The sequence below is a fragment of the Cetorhinus maximus genome, chromosome 9 (assembly GCF_964194155.1).
Source record: "Cetorhinus maximus chromosome 9, sCetMax3.hap1.1, whole genome shotgun sequence".
NCBI classification, from domain to species: Eukaryota; Metazoa; Chordata; class Chondrichthyes; order Lamniformes; family Cetorhinidae; genus Cetorhinus; species Cetorhinus maximus.
In genome coordinates this window covers 76,182,898-76,203,556 of record NC_135887.1, presented here as the reverse complement: position 1 = coordinate 76,203,556, position 20,659 = coordinate 76,182,898, and the positions used below count along the sequence as shown (strand labels likewise).

General features: G+C 44.6%; 1 protein-coding gene across 1 annotated transcript in view; it reads left to right on the top strand.

Annotated features, from left to right (window-relative positions):
• The window catches only part of LOC144685064 (activating molecule in BECN1-regulated autophagy protein 1-like), a 400,294-nt gene that overhangs the window by 347,778 nt on the left and 31,857 nt on the right, over positions 1–20,659 (top strand). Inside the window, exons 16-17 of the mRNA XM_078549599.1 lie at positions 14,769–15,579; positions 18,332–19,124. Of these exons, the coding sequence (XP_078405725.1) occupies positions 14,769–15,579; positions 18,332–19,124 (1,604 nt within the window). The remainder of the gene's footprint in view (positions 1–14,768; positions 15,580–18,331; positions 19,125–20,659) is intronic.

Here is a 20,659-nt window from a genome sequence, read left to right as displayed (position 1 = left end):
TTCATCAACAACACACCCAATTTTAGTATCGTCTGCAGGTTTCTTAATCATGGCCCCTACATTCAAATCCAAATGATTGATGTACATTAAAAAGGACCAAGTGCTGAGTCCAGAATTAACAGGAACAGGTAGGGTAGGTTGGGAGAAACTGCTCACTTGATTGTAGACTCTAAGACTAGAGGACATAATCGAACCTTTAGAGCCAGGCCATTCAGGAGTGAAATTAAAAAACATTTCTACTTGTAAAGAGTGGTAGAAGTTCGGAATTCTCTTCTGCAAACAGCATTGATTCCAGAATAATTATAAATTTGAGATTGATAGATATTTGTTAACCAAATGTATTAAGGCATAAAGAGAGATTTGCATTCATATAGCACCTTTCACGACTACCAGACATCTCAAAGCACTTTTCAGCAACCTTTGAAGTGTAGCCACTGTTATAATGTTTGAAAGATATGGGGCAAAGGCAGATATGTGGAAATCAGCCATAATCTCACTGAATGGCAAAACAGGCTCAAGGGGCTAAATAGCCTACTCCTGTTCCTATGGGTGGAATTTTCCGTGTCTATTAGCAGCGGGGGTCCCCGTTTGGGGGGGGGGCCTCTACAGAGGTGTCCTCCTGCTTTCCATCAGGGACCTGGGGTGGAGGGCGTTGCACGCAGCAGCCCCATACAACCGCAGGATGTGTCGGTTCACGGACTCCCAAGATTCCTGCCCCTTTTGCGGTCTTGTGAAGTCTGTGGACCATGTATACATAGGATGTTGTAGGCTGCACTCCCTTTTCAGTTATTTAAAAATCCTTTTATTGATGTTTTGTTTGCACTTCAGCCCCACGCACCTGATCTACAGGAGGGAGGCCAGGAAGTAGGAGGACCTCCTCATGAACCTGCTCCTGGGCCTGGCCAAGTTGGCCATAAACAGGTCTAGGCAGCGGGCGATCAAGGGAGTCGTCCGATCCGAATGTCTGCCCCTCTTTCGCAGCTACGTTTGCGGCCGGGTGTCCCTAGAGAAGGAGCGCGCGGTGTCTGCTGGCACCGTCAAGGCCTTCCATGCTTGGTGGGCACCGCGGGGACTGGGGTGCTTTATCGACCCCTTTAATCATATTTTGATTCGATGTTTGTAAGTTTCCTTTAAATTTTGTCTTTGGTTTTGCAGTTCCCTACTTTAGGGGCTGTGTTTGTTTTGTCCCTCATTTTGATAATTTAGCTTAATTGGTTGACTCCAAAAGAGTTAATCCTCCTTAACTGTCCTAAACCTGCCTCTACGTCTTGGTGCTCCCAGGACATCCACACCGGAGGTGAAGGCAGCCTGCTGACTGCATCATCCTATCTGTGATGACTTTGGTGCTCTGGAGGGCTGAGACTTGGAGGGCCCCGGCCCACTTTTGGGTCCTGCTGTGTAGCAGTGGCACCTTCCTCGGCCTGTGGAGCTAGAGCAGCTGAAGTCACAGGAAGAGGGGAGTCGGATGGGCCGGACACTCTCGGAGTCACTGGATGGATGGACCCGTAGTGTGCACCTGCAGATCCTCCTCCCTGTGGGTGCCTGGGGGCCCCAGGTTGACTCCTTGAGGAGCAGGGATAGCTGGAGTGAGATTGATCTGCCCAGCACCCCTCTCGCGTACACACTGTTGGAGGCCAACTATGGCATCAGCGATGGAGTTGAGCCCGCGCAGCAGTGCAAGAGTGAAGTCCTGGACCGAGGTCTCCATGGCGACTGCCATCCTACCAGAGTTGATTTTAGTGTGTTGCCATGCCGGCGCTATCACCTCAGCCTGAAGGCAGACGGACTCCTCCATCGTGCCTTGCAATCTAAGGAGTGCAGTGGACGTCCCTTCCTTACGTTCCCGAGCTTTTGCAGCTCCAGCAACTGTGACATGACTGAGTCCAGAGGTTTGTCATCTTACTCGGACTCAGCAATGTTCCGGCCTCCAGCAGTCCTCCGAGTGCCGGACACCTGCCGCTGCCTGCTGTGGATCAGACAGTGCGATGTGCTCACCTGATTGTGATCCCAGGGCTACTCTAAAGCTAGGTACCACCGAGGTGTATGTCTCTGCGCTGGTGGAGGGTGTGGGTGAGCACTGTGATGGAACTTCAGGGAGGGTGCCTCCAGATCCCTCTTCAGATGTTTCTTCAAGGTTTGATTGGAGGCCCTGGGTCATGGACTCTGTCGGCTGTTTGGCAGATGCGCCTGCGAAAGCAAGGGGAGATAATTAGTGCATGGCGGTGGCCTCTGAAAGAGGACACATCACGCATGGCATAGTCATCTGATGGATGATACACTGCTGGATCCTCACTTGATAGAGCAGCACCGACCTCACTGTCATCACAGGATCAGTCCAGATCCTCGCTGGCCTGCTGGATGGCTCTGTTTTCAAAGTCCACGAGGATCTTGAATTCGGGCATTCTGCCGCCAGTCTGCGACCTCTCGCTTTTGTTGTGTGCCAGCTTGTCCTGCATGAATAAAGATGGAGAGAGTGTAAGCAGGATGCCTGCCAGACCAGATAATAAGTATGCCTGGCATATGTCGGTGGTGAGTGGTCTCATGGATGGGTTGAGGACAATGATGATGAGTATGAGAGAATGAATGGCGATGCCCCTTGAACTGGCAGTGAATGAGGGCCCTGTGGATGTGTGCTGGGTTTGTGAGTGTGTGAGTTGAGATTGATGAGAAGAGTGACTTATCCTAACGGAAAAGAGGAGATCACTCATCCTCTTGTGGCACTGGGTAGCTGTCCTCTTTTGAAAGGTGTTGGCACTGACCACCGCTGCCACTGCCTCCCAAGCTGGATTGGTCACGTTGCTGTCCATCCTGCCCCCAGAGCAGGACGTTCCAGTGGGCCTCCACGGCACCCAAAAGTCGCTCAAGAGACCCCTCATTAAGCTGGGGGCTGCAGTCGTCTTCAGTTTCAAGGCCACATCTTCCATGCAGCAGTGATGAGCTGGAAGCACTGAGATGTGTCCTTGCAGCTGGTCTTTAAACATGGCGCCTGGTGTGATGCAGCGGTGGGGCGATGGCAGCCCGCCTTGGAAACAGTATATTTCCTGGGAGTGCATAAATAATGAGGTGGATTTGAGGCGATACGGCGTGAAAACCTGCCATCGTGGCCAGCAGGTAAAATATCGTTATATCAAGAGAGGGGAGGATTGGTGCAATATGTGCAATTTTAAATAACAGCTAAAACAGTTTGTAATGAAACGCTGTCGATATTTTGCTGGCCTTCAGATGTCCCAGGAAGGGGAGCATAAATGTTGCAAATGTGCTGCTTCTTACTGACTAAAATATGATTTCACAGGAATATATTCAGCAAAGGCAGAACTTCAGGGCTGTTGTGTATATAATCAGTCATTCAGTCTTCTATGTTAGCAACCTGGCTGGTTCTAAAAGCCAGTAAGTAGCACCTACTGGCATCATGTGACTGGCATCAAATTTACATATCGGTTTAGGCAACCTATTCTGGAGAATGAGGCGGCGAATATTTTCGTTGTGAAGTACTAAATAGCTTGCAGCTTCTGTTTGGGTAACCAGGGCTGTGAATAGTAATCCTATTGAACAAGAGTATAATGTTTCCCTCTTGTGTACTCTCCTACCCCCCATTGTTTTGTGTCAACAGTTTCAATCCCAGGATCTGCTCAGTTAGCTCATTTCAGCTGGGGTGGTTTTCAGGAGCAAGAATTTCCATCAGCCTTTCTGCAAGCAATTTCCACTCCTGATTGCTAGTCATTGACACCTACTGGCGAGCAAATTTGAGAGTGGTATGGTAAGAACTGAATTGGTATTGGCTAATGTACTTTCTCAATTAAATAGCTTGCTGATACTTTATGGACAGAATTTTCTGCCTGTCAGGCGGGTGGGCCTGACCCAATTTCCAGCGGGCAGGGAGCCGATCCCCGCCGGAGAAGCGGGCCACGCCGCCATTTTACGTGGGCGGACCAATTAAGGCCCGCCCAGCGTGACGTCCGGCGGGAAGCGCTATGCGCTTCCTGTGCGGGCAGGATTCCCCAAAAGCAAGAGTGCGCTCTTTCGTGCATGCGCACGAAAGAGCGCACATCTCCCTGAGGCTAAGTGCTGCCTCAAGGAGATCGCTTACACTTGTAAAAATGTTAAAAATAGAAACAAAAAAATTCCCTAACATGTCCCCCTTATGTGACAATGTCACATGAGACGGGACATGTTCATAATTAACACCATAACTTTATTAAAAATTTTAAAACCCTGCGTGAAACCTCATCCCACCGGTGGATGAGGTTTCATGTTTTTTCTATTCCCCGCCGGGGCTCCTGGCCTGCCCGCCAACCTTAAGGTTGGACGGGCGGTCCTTTAATTGTTTAAATAGTCCTGTCAATGGCCTTAATTGGCAATTGACAGGTCGGCGGGTGCACAGCTGATTTTGCTGTGCCCCCGCCTTCCTGAAAATTTAAATGGGGCGGGATAATGTCGGGGGTTCAACCCGATGTCATCCCACGTCATTTTATGCATCGGCGAGCGGGCCCCGCCTGTTGCTCACCGACGGCAAAATTCTGCCCTATTCATTAAAGCCCGGTTCATTAATGACAAATGGTGCCTTCAGCAGAGTGCACTTGACACCTCTAGAATCGCAGTCCACCATATTGAAGACCGAATATTTGCATGAGCGCGTTGTATGGGGTTACTGTTGGTAGATATTCTCATTGAGTAAGATGATTCTTCTTTTGGGCAGCGTATTCTTCTAAGGAACTCTTTAAGGTAGCAACTGCTCTTTTTGGAGCAAATTTTAGATTGTGTAATCATAAAATTGCCTTGCTCAATGTTACCACTATCAGTATGAAAATCTTCAAACAACTTTTAAATGCCCTCATGTTGTTACTGTGCTGAGTTTTGCGAGAAATTTGACCCAGAATTTTATGCCCTGTGCCTCTCCTGGTTGGCTGTCCCATTCTGTGTCACTTCCTTGAGAGGAAAGCCCACCATATTGTAACTTCTGCTGTTCATAACCAGTTTCCAAAACAATTCAGATTCACGTGTGACTTAAATTACATTGAGCGTTTGATTCACTTGCATCGTTGAGGGCTTAGATTGCAGTAATAATAGCATTGCCATTTTACAAGGAGGAGATTCAATTGAATTTAATTTCAAACACAGAAACCGCCTGCTTGCAACCCTTTGAGAAAACATCATTACCGTTTTAAAGTAAAGTTTGTATGAATGTTCTATGCAGCATAATGCTCCATTTAATTTTTAAAGCAAGCGTTGGACTTAGCAGACCTCATCTTCATATACCATAATTTCTTCAGTCTTTGGAAATAACTGTGTTTGATAATTGCTTGCCCTTTTTTCAGCTGTTTTTTCAAGCAATAGTCAGTTACTTTAAGTGAATTGCCTATATCATGAAAGAAAACAAGAAAATTACTTTGGAAAGATCCAACAATCAGAAGACAAAAATTGCTGAGAAGACTTCAGTCCTGCATGTTGCTTGAAATTTAAAAATGAAGCCTACATCTCCGTTCAGTGCAAGTGATATGGCATCTCTGACTTGGATCATATACATACTGTTTACTCTACAGCAGTGCCCTGGGAGGCATTGCACCCCATCTGCCCAGATGATGTTTAAAAGCACCCTTAAAAAGCAGCAGTGCTTCTGGCAATTATAAATTGCTGCCAGAAAACACTGTCGTATTTTCTGATGAAAAGTACTGAGAGCACCCAGACTGCCCATATAATATAAATCAAAGGTATGGACCTTTTTGTTTTTGTTTGGTCCATACATACTTTATCCAAGCATTGCGCTAAGCACCTAGAAAATAAAGACACCAAGCAGTAATGTTGCTGTCACATGAGTGTGTGTATGCACACATTTGGCTGATGCTATGAAAACCAAATCTCAAAATCCCAAGCACCTTCTGCGCCCCACACCCCTGAGATCCCAAGGGTAGAGCCTGCAGCTTCCTCCCATTCCCCAATCACACCCCCCACCACCACCACCACCACCACAACCACCACCACCACCCCCCACCCAAACCAACGCCTGACATCATGTGGGCAGCTTTAAGCTAAATTGCACATCTACATCTCAAAATATTCCTGCAATGTTAAAAGGGATTTTAGGACGCATAAAGTAAACTTGGTGAATTCAATTTCTGATATTCCAGACAGACATCAGAATTAACAGCCTATCACAAAAAATCCTTTTTTAAGATTGAGGTGTAACACAGGAAGCCTTCTAGACTGTTGACACCTTGTCTGAAATTGGTACAGAAAGAATACCAAAAACAACTAAAAGTTGTTAATGTTGCAATGTCCCTTTGTGATAAAATCTACTTAAAATATAGTTCAGTAGATGTTATTAAATTCTCCTTGACAACACTCAGCATTAATACACTCTGCATCATTATGACAGATGTGGACCCCACTGACAGCTATTATTATAACCAGAATATTAAAATACGACAATATATTTCAAAATATCACATTGAATTCAAAACTATAACTTAATCTTTCAGTTTATGTTTGCGGGTTATGAATGCTCAGAATATCATTTTTTACATTGTTCCCAAGAATCTGTTATACAGAGCATGCTACTTTCCTATTAATGTGGTATGAATTAACACCCTATGGTTATTTTGGTCAAATCCCATGGCACATTTGTGCTTAAGTTTAAATCATATGATTTGCACTGATCATGGAAGCCTGCCATTTGGAAATAGCAAAGTAAAATTCTCTTTGACATAAAATATAATTTTTCCATAAAGTAGATAGCCCTGCAGTAGATTGGAGTGTATTTCCAGCCATATCCTTTGTAGGCTTCAATTGGAACAAAATGATGCTGTCTTGTGGATTTGGTCAGCTGGGCAGATGCCGCCTGCAGTACCATAACCCTTCATAGCAGTTTATAACCTTACCTGAGCACCTTCCTGAGTTTCTGTCTAATGCTGCACTCTAGCCTGTGTCTTATTCTCAGGTGCATTTGGTTCATTCCCCTCTTGTTTGAAAATTAGAACTTTTCTGAGCAACCAGTTGCCTTCCATAATATTTTAAGAGACAGGGGGAATCATATTCTCAAATTCTGGGAAAAATTGTTCTCAGTAAGCTACACAGCTGTACAAGGCCCCTTACTTCGTAGTGGGGCAAAAAGAATTCAAAGGCTGCTTGCTGAAACAAATCATTCTCCCACTCCAAAAAATTAAAAGGAACGCGGGTGGCTGGGCAAATTGATATGGCACTTAAGAAAGTGCACTGGCTTTGTAAGTAGGGGCATTGAGCACAATAGTAAGGAAGATGTGCGAAACCACTGATTAGAACTGAGCTAGAGTATTGCATACAATTCTGGGCACCACATTTTAGGAAGGATTTCAACGTTCTGGAAAGGCTAAGAAGTTTGCCAGCATGGTGTGAAAAATCAAGCAGTTCAGTAATATGCAGAAGATTGAGGAAGCTGTGATTGTTCGCCTCAGAGCTAAAAAATTCAAAATTGTGAGCAGTTTTGATATCAAGAATGACAGAATTGTTACAGCACAAAAGGAAGCCATTCAGCCTGTCGTATCTGGCTGGCTGTCTGCTGGAGCAATTTACCTAGTGCCACTCCCCTACCTTCTCTCCGTAGCCCTGCAGATTCTTCCTTTTCCGATAACAGCCTAATTCTCCCTTGAATGTCTCAATTGAACGTGCTTCCACCACACATTCAAGCAGTGCATTCTAGACCCTAACCACTCGCCACATAACAAGGTTTTTTTCCTCATGTCGCCATTGCTGCCTTTATTATCTTAAATCTGTGCCCTCTTGTTCTCGATCCTTCCATGAATGGGAACAGCTTTTCCCTATCTGCTCTGTCCAACCTCTCATGATTTTGAATATCGCTGTCTAAGTCACTGAAATTTCCTGTCCTTGGGACCATTCTTGTGAATTTTTTCTGCACTCTATCTAATACCTTCACATCTTTCATAAAGTGCGACACCCAGAACTAGATGCAATACTCCAATTGAGGCCAAACCAGTGTTTTAAACAAGTTTAACATGACTTGCTTTTATACTCTATGCCCTATTAATAGAGCCTACGATGTGCCATGCTTTATCAACTCTCTCAACCTGCCATCCCACCTTTAGTGATGTATACACATATACACCCAGGTCCCTCTGCTCCTGCAACATCATTAGAATTGTACTCTTTACGTGCTTTCCACCAAAATTAATCACTTCACATTTTTCTGCATTGAATTTTATCTACCACATGTCCGCCCATACCATCAACCTGTCTGTGTCCTTTTGAAGTTCTCACAGTTCACAGTACTCCCAAGTTTTGTAAAATCCACGAATTTTGAAATTGTGCCCTGTACATAAAGGTCTAGGTCATTAATATATATCAGGAACAGCAAGAGTCCGAACACCGGCCCCTGGGGAACTCCACTACAACTTTCCTCCAGCCCAAAAAACATCCTTTAACCAATACTCTCTGTTTCCTGTCACTTGGCCAATTTCGTATCCTTGTTGCTACTGTCCTTTTTATTCCATGAGCTATAACTTTTCCCATAAGTCTGTTGTACGACACTTTATCTAATACCTTTTGGAAATCTATATACACCACATCAACAGCATTAACCATCAACCTTTTCTGTTACCGCATTAAAAAACTCCAGCAAATTAGTTAAACATGATTTGCACTTAAAAAATCTGTGATAGCTTTCCTTAATTAATGCACATTTGCCCAAGTGACTATTAATTTTGTACGGAATTATCGTTCCTCGAAGCTTCTCCACCACCGAAGTTAAACTGACTAGCCTGTAGTTGCTGGGCTTATCTTTACATTTCCTTTTTGAACAAGGGTGTAATATTTGCAATTTTCCAGTCCTCTGGGACCACCTCTGCCTCTGAGGAAGACTGGAAAATTCTGAAGAGTTCCTCCGTAATTTCCACACTCCCCTCCTTCAGAATCCTTGGATGCATCCCAGCTGGTCCTGGTATCTTATCAACTCTACAGCCAGCCTATCCAATACCTTCTCCTTATCAATTTTGGCCAAGTAAGTAATGAGTAATTGTTTTCTCCAGCAAGTGATTTGGTAACAAGAGGTCATGTTTTCAAAATAATAGGTAAAAGAACTAAAATAGAAATGGAAAATATCTTCGCACAGAAGCTTGTTAAGATATGGAACACATTGCTTGAAAGTGTTGTGGAATTGGATTCCACACTAACTTATCAAGAGGAACTGGACATGTTTTTGAAGAGCACTGTGTTAAAATTAAGTGAGGAGCGGTTGATTGGCTCCTCTCTTTTTCCACCTCTCATTTGACCACAACAAGGTTTTTTTAAAAGGATATGCTGGCCAATTCAGTGGATCTTTAACTAATAACGTGTTGTGACTATAAAAGACACAGGTTTATTTGAGTTTTAAAAAAGAAAAGAGAAATAGTATTTATTGTACTTAATCTGGTCTAAGAAAAATAATAAAAACGCTTCGACTTTCTCAAACACAAACACACATGCTCAAAATTCATGCACACTCAGATTACAGAGTGGAAGAATATATTAAGCAATTTAAGGTCCAGTAAAGTTAGAGGGGTATATGGTTCTTGATAGTTGATGACTTGGTTGGCTTCAGGCTGAACTCCGTCATTCTGGCTCAGTATCAAGGTGGTTTAAAGCTGTAGATGGACAATTTGTCTGTTCTTCTGAAAATAGTAGCTGCAGGGTTATATTTTTTTAAATTGCTGTCTGCAGCATATGGAGAGTCAGAAAAACAGCAGACAGGGTTTAAGACATGCAAGTTGTCGTGGGAGAGGGAGACCCACGCAGGGATCTTGCTTCTTCAGTGTTCTCATGCTTGTGCTGATCTGCAGTGAAAACAAGAGCTTAAACACATGAAGGGTTAGCAGTCTTGTCACATGACCCTCTCCAACAGTTCAGTGACCCACATATGGTCATTGCTAGTGTACTCCCATTGTAACTTGATTAGATTATGGCTGGGAATACCTCTCTTAGCCAAAGTCCTTTGTATGAAGCGATAACAGCTAATTTGGGTTTGTCTTCACCCAGTTGAGCACCAAGGTGATTGGATGCTTTGCAAATGAGTAGGAGTTGATCCCCATTTATACTACTTTAAGGCAATTGTTCCTAGTAAGGCTTTGCAGACAAATTGGCTCCACTTGATGGCCTTGGAATGTAGAAGGTGCAGTGATGCAAATTTGCAGCCATCCTTGACTGAAAGTTACTGGAATGTGGCTTTATTCTTTCTAAAAATTCAGTTAGCGGTTTCCAGCCTGTAAATGCATAAGATCATTTTTATCATAAAGCATGGTTTCACAGGAACTGATTTGCAGAGGAAAAACTGGGGAGTGGGTCAAATTGCATAGCTATTTCAAAGAGCTGGCATAGGCACTGTTGACCGAATGGCCGTCTCCTATGCTGTAAGATTCTATGACTTGTTTCAAGGTGGCAATCAGATGGCAGTTTTGTAATTATTCTTAAATATCTATTATTCTCTACATTAGCCATTGACACGAGTGATAGAATTAAATCTGGCAGACCTGATCCTAAAACTGAGATTCCCTCTTAAAAGTGCAAGTTGAACTGGGCAATTCTGAGTTGGTTGTTTATTGAAGTTTACAGCAGCTCTCACACTTAGGCTAAAATAATCTTCATAATATATTTATAAAGCTACTCAAAAGTCAAGTTCTACAACTAAGCACCTAAGTTTAAAAAAAAAAGAAGCCTTGGAACATCCAAGGGATCTACTTGATTGCCATTTTCCTTGGTAGGTGATGCATGTTGTTGCCATCACAGAGGTGTGCACTGTAAAATTTGAACAAGCATATAGAGAGGGCTACAAGCCAGAAAAGTGAACAACTGTGCAATGCTTTCTTTTAAAATATAGAAGTAAGTTCCAAGAGTACCTAAAACTTAACTGAACAATGTTCCTAGATTTAGATTTATAAAAACACTAGGTGTTATTAGGTACTTGCTACTGACGTCAGAGCATGGACTTAGCTGAAAATTGGCCCTCAAAGGCTAAAAATCCTATACTGGCCTAACTCGTAACTGTAGTGGCATTTGCAGAGCTAGCAAATACTGCATCTGACTGTGTGCTTTTTCTTTCCAAATGCTTTGCGCCTAAAGTTCTCATAAGTTCATTCTTCTAAAGCTGCATAACTGGACAAGCATTTGGGCGTCTGCTCTAATATCTCTTAATATGGTCAGGTGTCAAATTTTGTTTGATAACACTCCTGTGAAACACCTTGGGACGTTTTATTATGCTAAAGACACTTATGAAAATACATGTCACAAGAAGTTAGTATGCAGGTACAGCAGGTAATGAAGGCTAATAGAATGCTAGCCTTTATTATGAGAAGAATTGAGCTTAAAAGTAAGGATGTTATGCTTCAGTTATACAAGGATTGGTGAGACTGTACCTCGAATACTGTGTGCAGTTTTGATCTCCTTAGTTAAGAAAGGATGTAAATGCATTGGAGGTGGTTCAAAGGAGGTTTACTAGATTGATACCTGGAATGAGTGGGTTGTCTTATAAGGAAAGGTTGGACAGACTGGACTTGTTTCCACTGGAGTTTAGAAGAATGAGGGGTGACTTGATTGAAATATATAGGACCCTGAACAGTATTGACAGGGTAGACATGGAAAGGATGTTTCCTCTTGTGGGTGAGTCCAGAACTAGGGGGCACTGTTTTAAAATTAAGGGTTGCCTTTTTAGGACAGAGATGAGGAGAATTTTTTTTTCTCTGAGGGCTGTGCGACTTTGGAACTCTCTGCCAAGAAGGTGGTGGAAGTGGGGTCAGGGAATGTTTTTAAGGCCGAAATAGATAGATTCTTGTTGGGCAAGGGAATCGAGGATTATTGGGGGTAGATGGGAATGTGGAACTCAAAACACAAACAGATCTGCCCTGGTCTTATTGAATGGTGGAGCAGGATTGAGGGGCCTAATGGTCAACTATTGCTCCTATTTCGTATGTTTGTATGTTGTTGTTGAAATGAGTCCAACTCATAAACTAACCAAGAATGGGATCAATTAATGAGACCGCTATTTAAAGAAAATGGAAAATAAATTATATTGTAAGGGGTGAGGGAACCTGGGTTTTTCATATGTTTGTACAGGCTGAAGATCTGTTTTTTTTTATTCATTCAAAGGATGTGGGCTTCACTAGCTAGGCGTTTATTGCCCATCCCTAACTGCCTTTGCGAAGTAAGTGGTGAGGGCTGCCTCCTTGAACAGTTGCAGTCCATGTAGTGTAGGCACATCCATAATGCTGTTAGGGAGGGAGTTCCAGGATTTTGACCCAGCGACAGTGAAGGAAACGGTGATATATTTCCAAGTCAGGATGATGAGTGGCTTGGAGGGGAACTTCAAGGTGGTGGTGTCCCCATGTATCTGCTGTCCTTGTCCTAGTTGGTAGTTGTCATGGGTTTGGGAAGTACTGTCTGAGGTGCCTTGGTAAGTTTCTGCAGTGAATTTGTAGATGGTACACACTGCTGCTACTGTGTGTTGGTGGTTATGTGCAAAATGGTTTTTCGTTGTTTATCCTATATGGGGATTCAACAGCAGGAGCTGGCAACACATGATTGTCTTGTTGGCTGCAGTTAGAAATACAAACTCTGATTTGCCTTGTCCTGGTAGCAGTGGTAGTTAACTTTTCTATGGGTTCTTCAGGTCTGATGTAGTACAGCACTGATGTAGTAAAGCAAGTTGGAGTCAATAGCAAATGAATGGAGTTTGAAAAGTTGGAGAGAGCAGATCCTCATAATTTCTGGATTTTTGTGACGCAGTTTGAAGTGGGCAAAGCAGTCAGAGATATATCTATATAAATGATTGTGATGCTGCTTTGCTCTGCTTGTGATGTGAAATGGTGTACAGAACAGTTTTGTTGTGAAAGCTAGGTACAAAGAACATTTCTATCCTTTGTGAAGCCTTTCCTTGGAGAACTTATTTTTTGAGCAGCGGGTTTGTTTGGTCATGAAGCTGTCAAACAGAATAATGTGTTTTTTTGCCTTTTGAGCCCTGAAACTTTAGCTCTTAATCCATATGAAGGAAAGCAGATAAAGTTTCCAAGATTCAAAAAGAAATTGGCCCTTCAACACTCCTATTCTTGGAAAGGTTCAAATGTTGTGTGCATTTTCTACTTGCATTTCTAAAATCTTCATGTTTCCACAAATCACTAAGGCTGGTTATTGTGTGATACAATTGAAAAACTGTTGTAAAAGGATGCTATTTTTCTAAATTCCAACTTTCTCTAACTGAAAATAGTTGTATACCTACCTCTATCTTTGTGTAAGAATGCTGCTGGGATCCTTAAGAGTAACTCAGAGTTTCAATTTAGTTTGTAGTAATGATATAAATGCCACAAAATTCATGCTAATTCCTAGATATATTATATACAATGGGTCCGGCTAAGTTATAGTAATGACTTGTGTATTTGGCTCAGGGCTAAGTCCTCCATATCCTTCAACTATTTGTGTTGCTCCTAAAACAAAATGTATTTTTGTAAAAAAAGCTTTTTGCTCTGACAGTTTTCATTCTGGTTTCTGCTTTAAGTCTTTTTTGGGAGGGGTGAAGCAGTAAATCACTTGTATTTTCACTTTCTGAATTTTTGTTTCAGCTTTTGGTATCATGCAGTCATGTTCATGTGTTTGAGTTGCATAGTTAACTCAGTCTGTTGGTTTTGTGATAGTGCATACACAATCTGCATTATCGCTAAGCAATGGAATGTGCCTGTAATTTATATCAGCCTGAGCAAGATGCAGCACAGGATCAATTTCTTTTCTCTGTAACTTTGGTATTGAACATATACAGTCCTCTATATGTTTACTCCACCTCCTTTCCTACCCTATCCATACAATTACAAGATGTGACTTGCTCTAACAAGAAATGTGAGGAGTTCATGGACTTCTTGGTCACTAAGATCGAGACTATCTGATCAGCTGCCTCTGTCAAGTCCCTCCATTCAACTAATCCATTAGACCAACTCTGGCCGCAGCCAGACTGGGCTGTCTGTTCCAGGATAGACATTCTGTCATTCACGGTCAGATCCACTGACATCAGGCTAGTAATCGTCTCTGACCACTGCCTCCTACTGGTCAGCTGTCACTTACAGGAAGACCAGAGAGTTGACAGGACAACATGGAAGCTGAACGTGAAACTATTAACCCCAAAGGACTTTGAGGAACTCAAAGGGCGTTACAGACGTTGGAGAATTGTGAAACTGCTCTTTGAGCCCCCAATGCACTGGATGGGAAGTGATCAAGGCAAACATCGAGGCTTTTCACCCTCAAACGTGTTCAGAAGGTGAGAGAGAGACAGGGGGAAATGCCCCAACCCCAGAAAAACATGCAAAATCTGTTCCTGCTGCAGTCGATGGAGGTTGATGTTGAGGAGGATCTCTAAGAACTGAGGAGCCAGCAAGCCTCACTCTTTACTTCAGAGGCCTCCGTGGTCATTTTCGGGTCCAGAATATGCTCCGTGGAACAGCATGAGATGTGCTCGCATTTCTTCTTCCAAAAGATACACACACACACACCCAAACAAACAGCCATGTGATCAGCAGCCTGAAGGAAGTAGACAGCTCAGTAAAGTCATCACAGCCTGACATAAGAAGGATCAGCAAATCCTTTTATGCTGGATTGTATGACGCGAAGCCCACAGACAGCACAGCCTCCCAGTCCTTCCTATCCTCTATCATAGACAACAGCGAATGGGAGAATCTAGACAAACTGCTGTCAAGTCCTTCGAGGCAGGTAAAGCTCAACGGAAGCGACAGCTTACCAGCTGAACTATATTAGGCTCTGTGTGACTGGTTCAGTCCAGACCTGCTGGAAGTGTACCAGAGTATGCTTCTGGCCGGCAGCATGAGTAAAGGCATCACCATCATCTACAAGCAGAAAGGTGAAGTGGACGAAATTAGGAATTGGCGACTCATCTCACTGCTGAATGTGGACTACAAAATTCTGGCCAAGGTCATTGCCAATTGGCTCAATTCTGCTCCGGAGTTGGTAATCCACCCTGACCAATCCTGTGCTACACCCAGCAGAAAGATATCTGATAGCCTCGCTCTACTCAGGGATACGATTGCCAATATGCAGGACAGGGAGGTGAACACCTGCCTCATCAGCCTGGAGCAGGAGAAGGCCTTTGGCAAAATATCGCACATGATGGATGCACTCTCCAAAATGGGGTTTGGGGAGGGAATCTGCAATTGGATCCAGCTACTCTACACAAACATCAATAGCGCAGTTTCAATCAATGAGTGGGAATTGGAAAGCTTCCCAATCAAATCTGGAGTCAGGCAGGGCTGCCCTCTCTCCCCTGTCCTCTTTGTGCATTGCATGGAGCCTTTTGCTGAGTCCATCAGGAAGGATTCAAGCATAAGAGGAATGACGATCCCTGTTGGCAGAGGTGTGCAGGTCAAGGCCTCCCTATACATGGACTATGCTTCCATCTTCTGCTCTGATCCATTGTTGGTGTGCAGACTCATGAGCATCTGCGACCAGTTTGAATTGGCCTCGGGAACCAAGGTGAATCGCAGCAAGAGAGAGACCATGTTCTCTGGGAATTGGGTAGACCAATCATTTGTCCGCTTCACTGTCAAGTCAGACTGCCTGAATGGGGATATGGTTCGGAGAGGCTGGGGTGTGCGTCAAAAAATGGGAGGAGCATATAGCCATGGTGAGGCAAAAGCTGGGCATGTGCTGCCTCGCCATTGTGGGTAAGAAACTGGTCATCAGGTGTGAGGTGCTCTCGGTGTTGCTGAATGTGGCGTTGGTGTGGCCCAAACCTTGATCCTGCACCGCAGCGGTTACCCTCTTTTACTTGATCTTGAGGTCAAAGATGGATCGTGTCCGCAGGGACACAGCATAAAAAGCTCTAGATAGAGCGGGGAGAAACGTACTCAAGGTCACCCTCATCTTATGGCCATCATTGTGTGCAGCTGCATCAAACTGTACGTCGACCTTCGGTACGTAAACACAAAGTGTCACTATGTGCTGAGGTTCTACCTGTCCCCGGTATTGGGAAGGATGGGTCTGGCCATGTTGCCACGGAATGCCCCAAGGAGTTGGACTGTGCTGTATCACCTGTCCCTCGTGGAAAAGTTTGTGCAGAAAAATACCTTTGACCATAAGTCAGTCAGGCAGTACTCTGCACATAATGTCCTTGAAGCCCTGAGGGAAAAGTCACCCGGTCTCCAACCTCCCTTTCGTCTCTGAAATCCTTGAACGATTTGTGGCCTCCCAAATCTGTACCTGTGTTTTTAGACCTCCATGTTTGAATCCCTCCAATCAGGTTTCCACTCTTGCCACAGTACCAAAGTGGCTCTTATGTAAGTTGCAAATCACGTGCCATTCTATGTGACTGTGGCAAAGGTAAACTACCCCTCCTTATCCTTCTTGACATGTCTGTAGCCTTTCTGCAATTGACCACACCATCCTCCTCCAACATCTCTACATTGCTGCACAGCCTGGTGGGACTGCTCTCACCTGGTTCCATTCTTATCTAAATTAATCTAATCGTAGCCAGAGTATCACTTGCAATTGCTTCTCTTCTGCACCATTACCGCTGTTGTCCCCTCAGGATTTATCTTTGGCCCCCTTCTATTTCGCATCGACATGCCACCTCTCTGCAGTGTTAGTTTTCACATGTGCGCTGACAACACCCAGTTCTACCTCATCACCTCTCGATTCCTCCATTTTTGCCAAATTATCAAGACTGATTATCTAATATCCTGATTGGATGAGCAAAATTTTCTTGCAATTAAATAATGCAAAGACGGAAGCCATTATTTTCAGTCCCCTTTCCAAACTTCATTCCCTTGCTACTGACTCCATCTCCCTCCCTAGCAACAGTCTGATGAGACTTAGCCAGTGTGTTTGCAACCCCAAGATGAGCTCCAACCACTTATCTGCGTCATAACTAAGACTGCCTATTTCCATAGTGACTTCACTTCTGATTCATCTCGTTTATTGCTGAAATACTATTGTATGCCTATTGAAAACTCTTGGGTTTGCATTTGTGTTAGCTGCCATTTTTTTCTCATTCTCCCTTTGCCTCCTTGATTTCCTTTTTCACTACCCTTCTGAATTTTCTACATCCAAATTGGTTCTTGCTTGTATTTAGCAACATCACATTTGTCATATGCTCTTATTCCTGCTTCATTAGTTCTTTCATCATCCAGGAAGCTCTGGCTTTGGTTGCGCTACCTTTTCCCTTTGTGGAAATGTACCAAGACTGTACTAGAACCATCACCTCCCTAAAGGCGGCCATCATTTGATTACACTTTTGCCTGCCATCCTTTGATTCCAATTTATCTGGACTCTGCACTCAGCCACCTGAAATTGTCTCTCCTCCAACTAAGCACTTTTTATGCTAGATTTCTCTTTGTCCTTTTCGTAGCTAATCTAAATCTTGAGAGACAATGATCACTGTTCCATAAATGCTCCCTACTGACATTTGATCCATTTGAGCCACCTCATTTCCCAGAAACTGATCCATCAATGTTTCCTTCCAAAGTATAGAGCAGATAAATATGTGATTTCAGAGATGGAGGAGAGAGGGCTTTAGGTTCCTTGGATACTGTGATCGGTTCTGGGGAGGTGGGACCTGTACAGGTTGGATTTGTTGTATCTCAATAGAACCGGGCCCAATGTCCTTATGAAGCCTGAAATATATTACTTCAGAAAATTCTCCCGTTTCACACTATTACTATACATGCCTATATCAAGATAATTGAAGTCACACTATTACTATACATGCCTATATCAAGATAATTGAAGTCGCCCGTTATCTGACTACTCTATAGTTCTTCCACTATAATTTGTCCACAAATTTGTAACCTTTCTAATTAGTTGTTGGCCTATAGAATACATCCAGTAGATTAATGGCACCTGTATTGTTTCTTAACTCTGTCCTTGACCCCTCTATGCCATCCCCTCTCTCCAAAACCCCATATTCCTCCTTGATCAATTTTGTGAGCCCTACAACTTTTTTCCTTCCCTATTTTTCCTGAACACATACCCAAGACTATTTAGTACCCAGGCTCCAAGCCTCCATTATTGCCATAAGATCATTGTCCCGTGTGGCTATCTGCACCTGCAGCTCAAAAATTTTATTTATCACACTTTGTGCATTTACAAGTATTGTAAGCCTGAATTAGATCACACTATTATATTTCCTCTCTGTCTGATTCCACAATACAGGAATATTTCTTACTCTAGTGCTATCTGTCCAAACCTTGGTGCAACTTGTCTCCCCTCTCTAATGCTGCACCTCGATTCCCACCTAACTGCCAAATTTCCACAGCACTAACAAACCACCTCACAAGGACATCGGTCCTGATCCTTGCCTCTCCCTCTCTGTCCACTCTGCTCTCAGCCTCCCCCTCTCTGCTGCACTTTGGGCCCCAACATCGCTCTCTCTGACCGCTGCACCCTCGGCCTCGCCCTCTCTGACCGCAGGGCTCTCGGCCTCGCCCTCTCTGACCGCAGCGCTCTCGGCCTCGCCCTCTCTGACTGCAGCGCTCTCGGCCTCGCCCTCTCTGACTGCAGCGCTCTCGGCCTCGCCCTGTCTGACCGCAGCGCTCTGGGCTTCACCCTCTCTGACCGCTGGGCTCTCGGCCTCGCCCTCGCCCTCTCTGACCGCAGAGCTCTCAGCCTCGCTCTCTCTGACCGCTGGGCTCTCGGCCTCGCTCTCTCTGACCGCTGGGCTCTCGGCCTCGCTCTCTCTGACCGCTGGGCTCTCGGCCTGGCCCTCTCTGGCCGCTGGGCTCTCGGCCTGGCCCTCTCTGGCCGCTGGGCTCTCGGCCTGGCCCTCTCTGGCCGCTGGGCTCTCGGCCTGGCCCTCTCTGGCCGCTGGGCTCTCGGCCTGGCCCTCTCTGGCCGCTGGGCTCTCGGCCTGGCCCTCTCTGGCCGCTGGGCTCTCGGCCTGGCCCTCTCTGACCGCTGGGCTCTCGGCCTCGCCCTCTCTGACCGCTGGGTTCTCGGCCTCGCCCTCTCTGACCGCTGGGCTCTCGGCCTCGCCCTCTCTGACCGCTGGGCTCTCGGCCTCGCCCTCTCTGACCGCTGGGCTCTCGGCCTCGCCCTCTCTGACCGCTGGGCTCTCGGCCTCGCTCTCTCTGGCCGCTGGGCTCTCGGCCTCGCCCTGACTGCAGCGCTCTTGGCCTCACCCTGTCTGACCACAGCGCTCTGGGCTTCACCCTCTCTGACCGCTGGGCTCGGCTGAATGCTCCTATCTGACCCTCCGCTCTGGGGTCCCAGCTTCGCCTTCTCTGACCATTCTGCACTCAGCTTTGTCCTCTCTCACCGCTCCACTCTCGGCTTCACCCTCTGACCGTTTGCTGTCTGCACCAGCCTAGCCCTCTCGAACCACTCCACACTAGTCCTCAGGCTCTCTCGTACCATTGCAAGGAAAATTTGAGGTTTTCATGTACTCAACAACCATGACAATATCTCAGCTGTCTTCCTGAAACAAAGATCTCAGAAATAATGCCATCTATTATCTTCTGTTGTTAATTCAATAACCAAGTTTGAACAGTAATTTAACATTGATGCTTAGGACTAAAAGGTGCTGTTTGCTGCAAGTTTAATTCAACTTGTCCTAGTAAACTATGATTACAGCTGTTTCAAATGATAACACTAGCAACTTCGCAAAGCGTTATCAAATATGAGCAATACAAAAATGTGCTGAATTATATACAGTAATTATGTCTAAAAAAAATCTCTGGTTCTGGTTAATATTTGCCTGGAAGATCTTATTTTCATTCCTCAAAATTCTGCAAATGTAACCAGAAGATTAAGGCATTTGAGTGTGTCAGGAACAGGAATAAATGAAATTGGAATGTTGTAAATATAACCATATTATAATTTTTAAAAGTTTATTCTTTCACAGGATATGGGTGTCGCTGGCTAAGCCAGCATTTATTTCCCATCCCTAATTGCCCTTGAGAAGGTGCTGGTGATTCGCTGCCTTGAACTGCTGTAGTCCCTGTGGTGTAGGTACACCAAAGTGCTGTAGGGAAGGGAGTTCCAGGATTTTGACCCAAAATTTATGTAGCACAAATGTTACTCGCCACTCATCAGCTCAAGCTTGAATGTGTGATGCTGGGGACCTCAGGAAGAGGCCAAGATGGATCATCCACTTGGCACTTATGGCTGAAGATGGTTGCCAATGCTTCAGCCTCGTCTTTTGCACTGATGTGCATCATTGAGGATGGGAATATTTGTGGAGCCATCTCTTTCTGTTGTTTAATTGACCACCACCATTCACAATTGGATGTGGCAGGACTCCAGAGCTTGGATCTATCAGTTGGTTGTGGAACCATTTAGCTCTGTCTGTTGCATGCTGCTACCGCTGTTTGGCATGCAAGTAGTCCTATGTTGTAGGTTCACCAGGTTGACACCTCATTCTTGAGTATGCCTGGCATTGCTCCTGGCATAACCTTCTGCACGAAAGAGAAAGATCCATTTATCTCTACTCCCCTGCTTCCTGTTAGCTAACCAATCCCTTATCCAGGTTAATATGTTACCTCCTACACTATGTATGTTATCTTGTGTACCTTACCTGTGATGTGGCACCTTATCAAAATGCCTTCTGGAAATCCAAGCGCACCACATCTGCAGGTTCCCCTTTATCTACCTTGCATGTTTCTTCCTCTAAAAACTCAAGTAAATTAGTTAAGCGCTATTTCCCTTGATAGTAATGGCA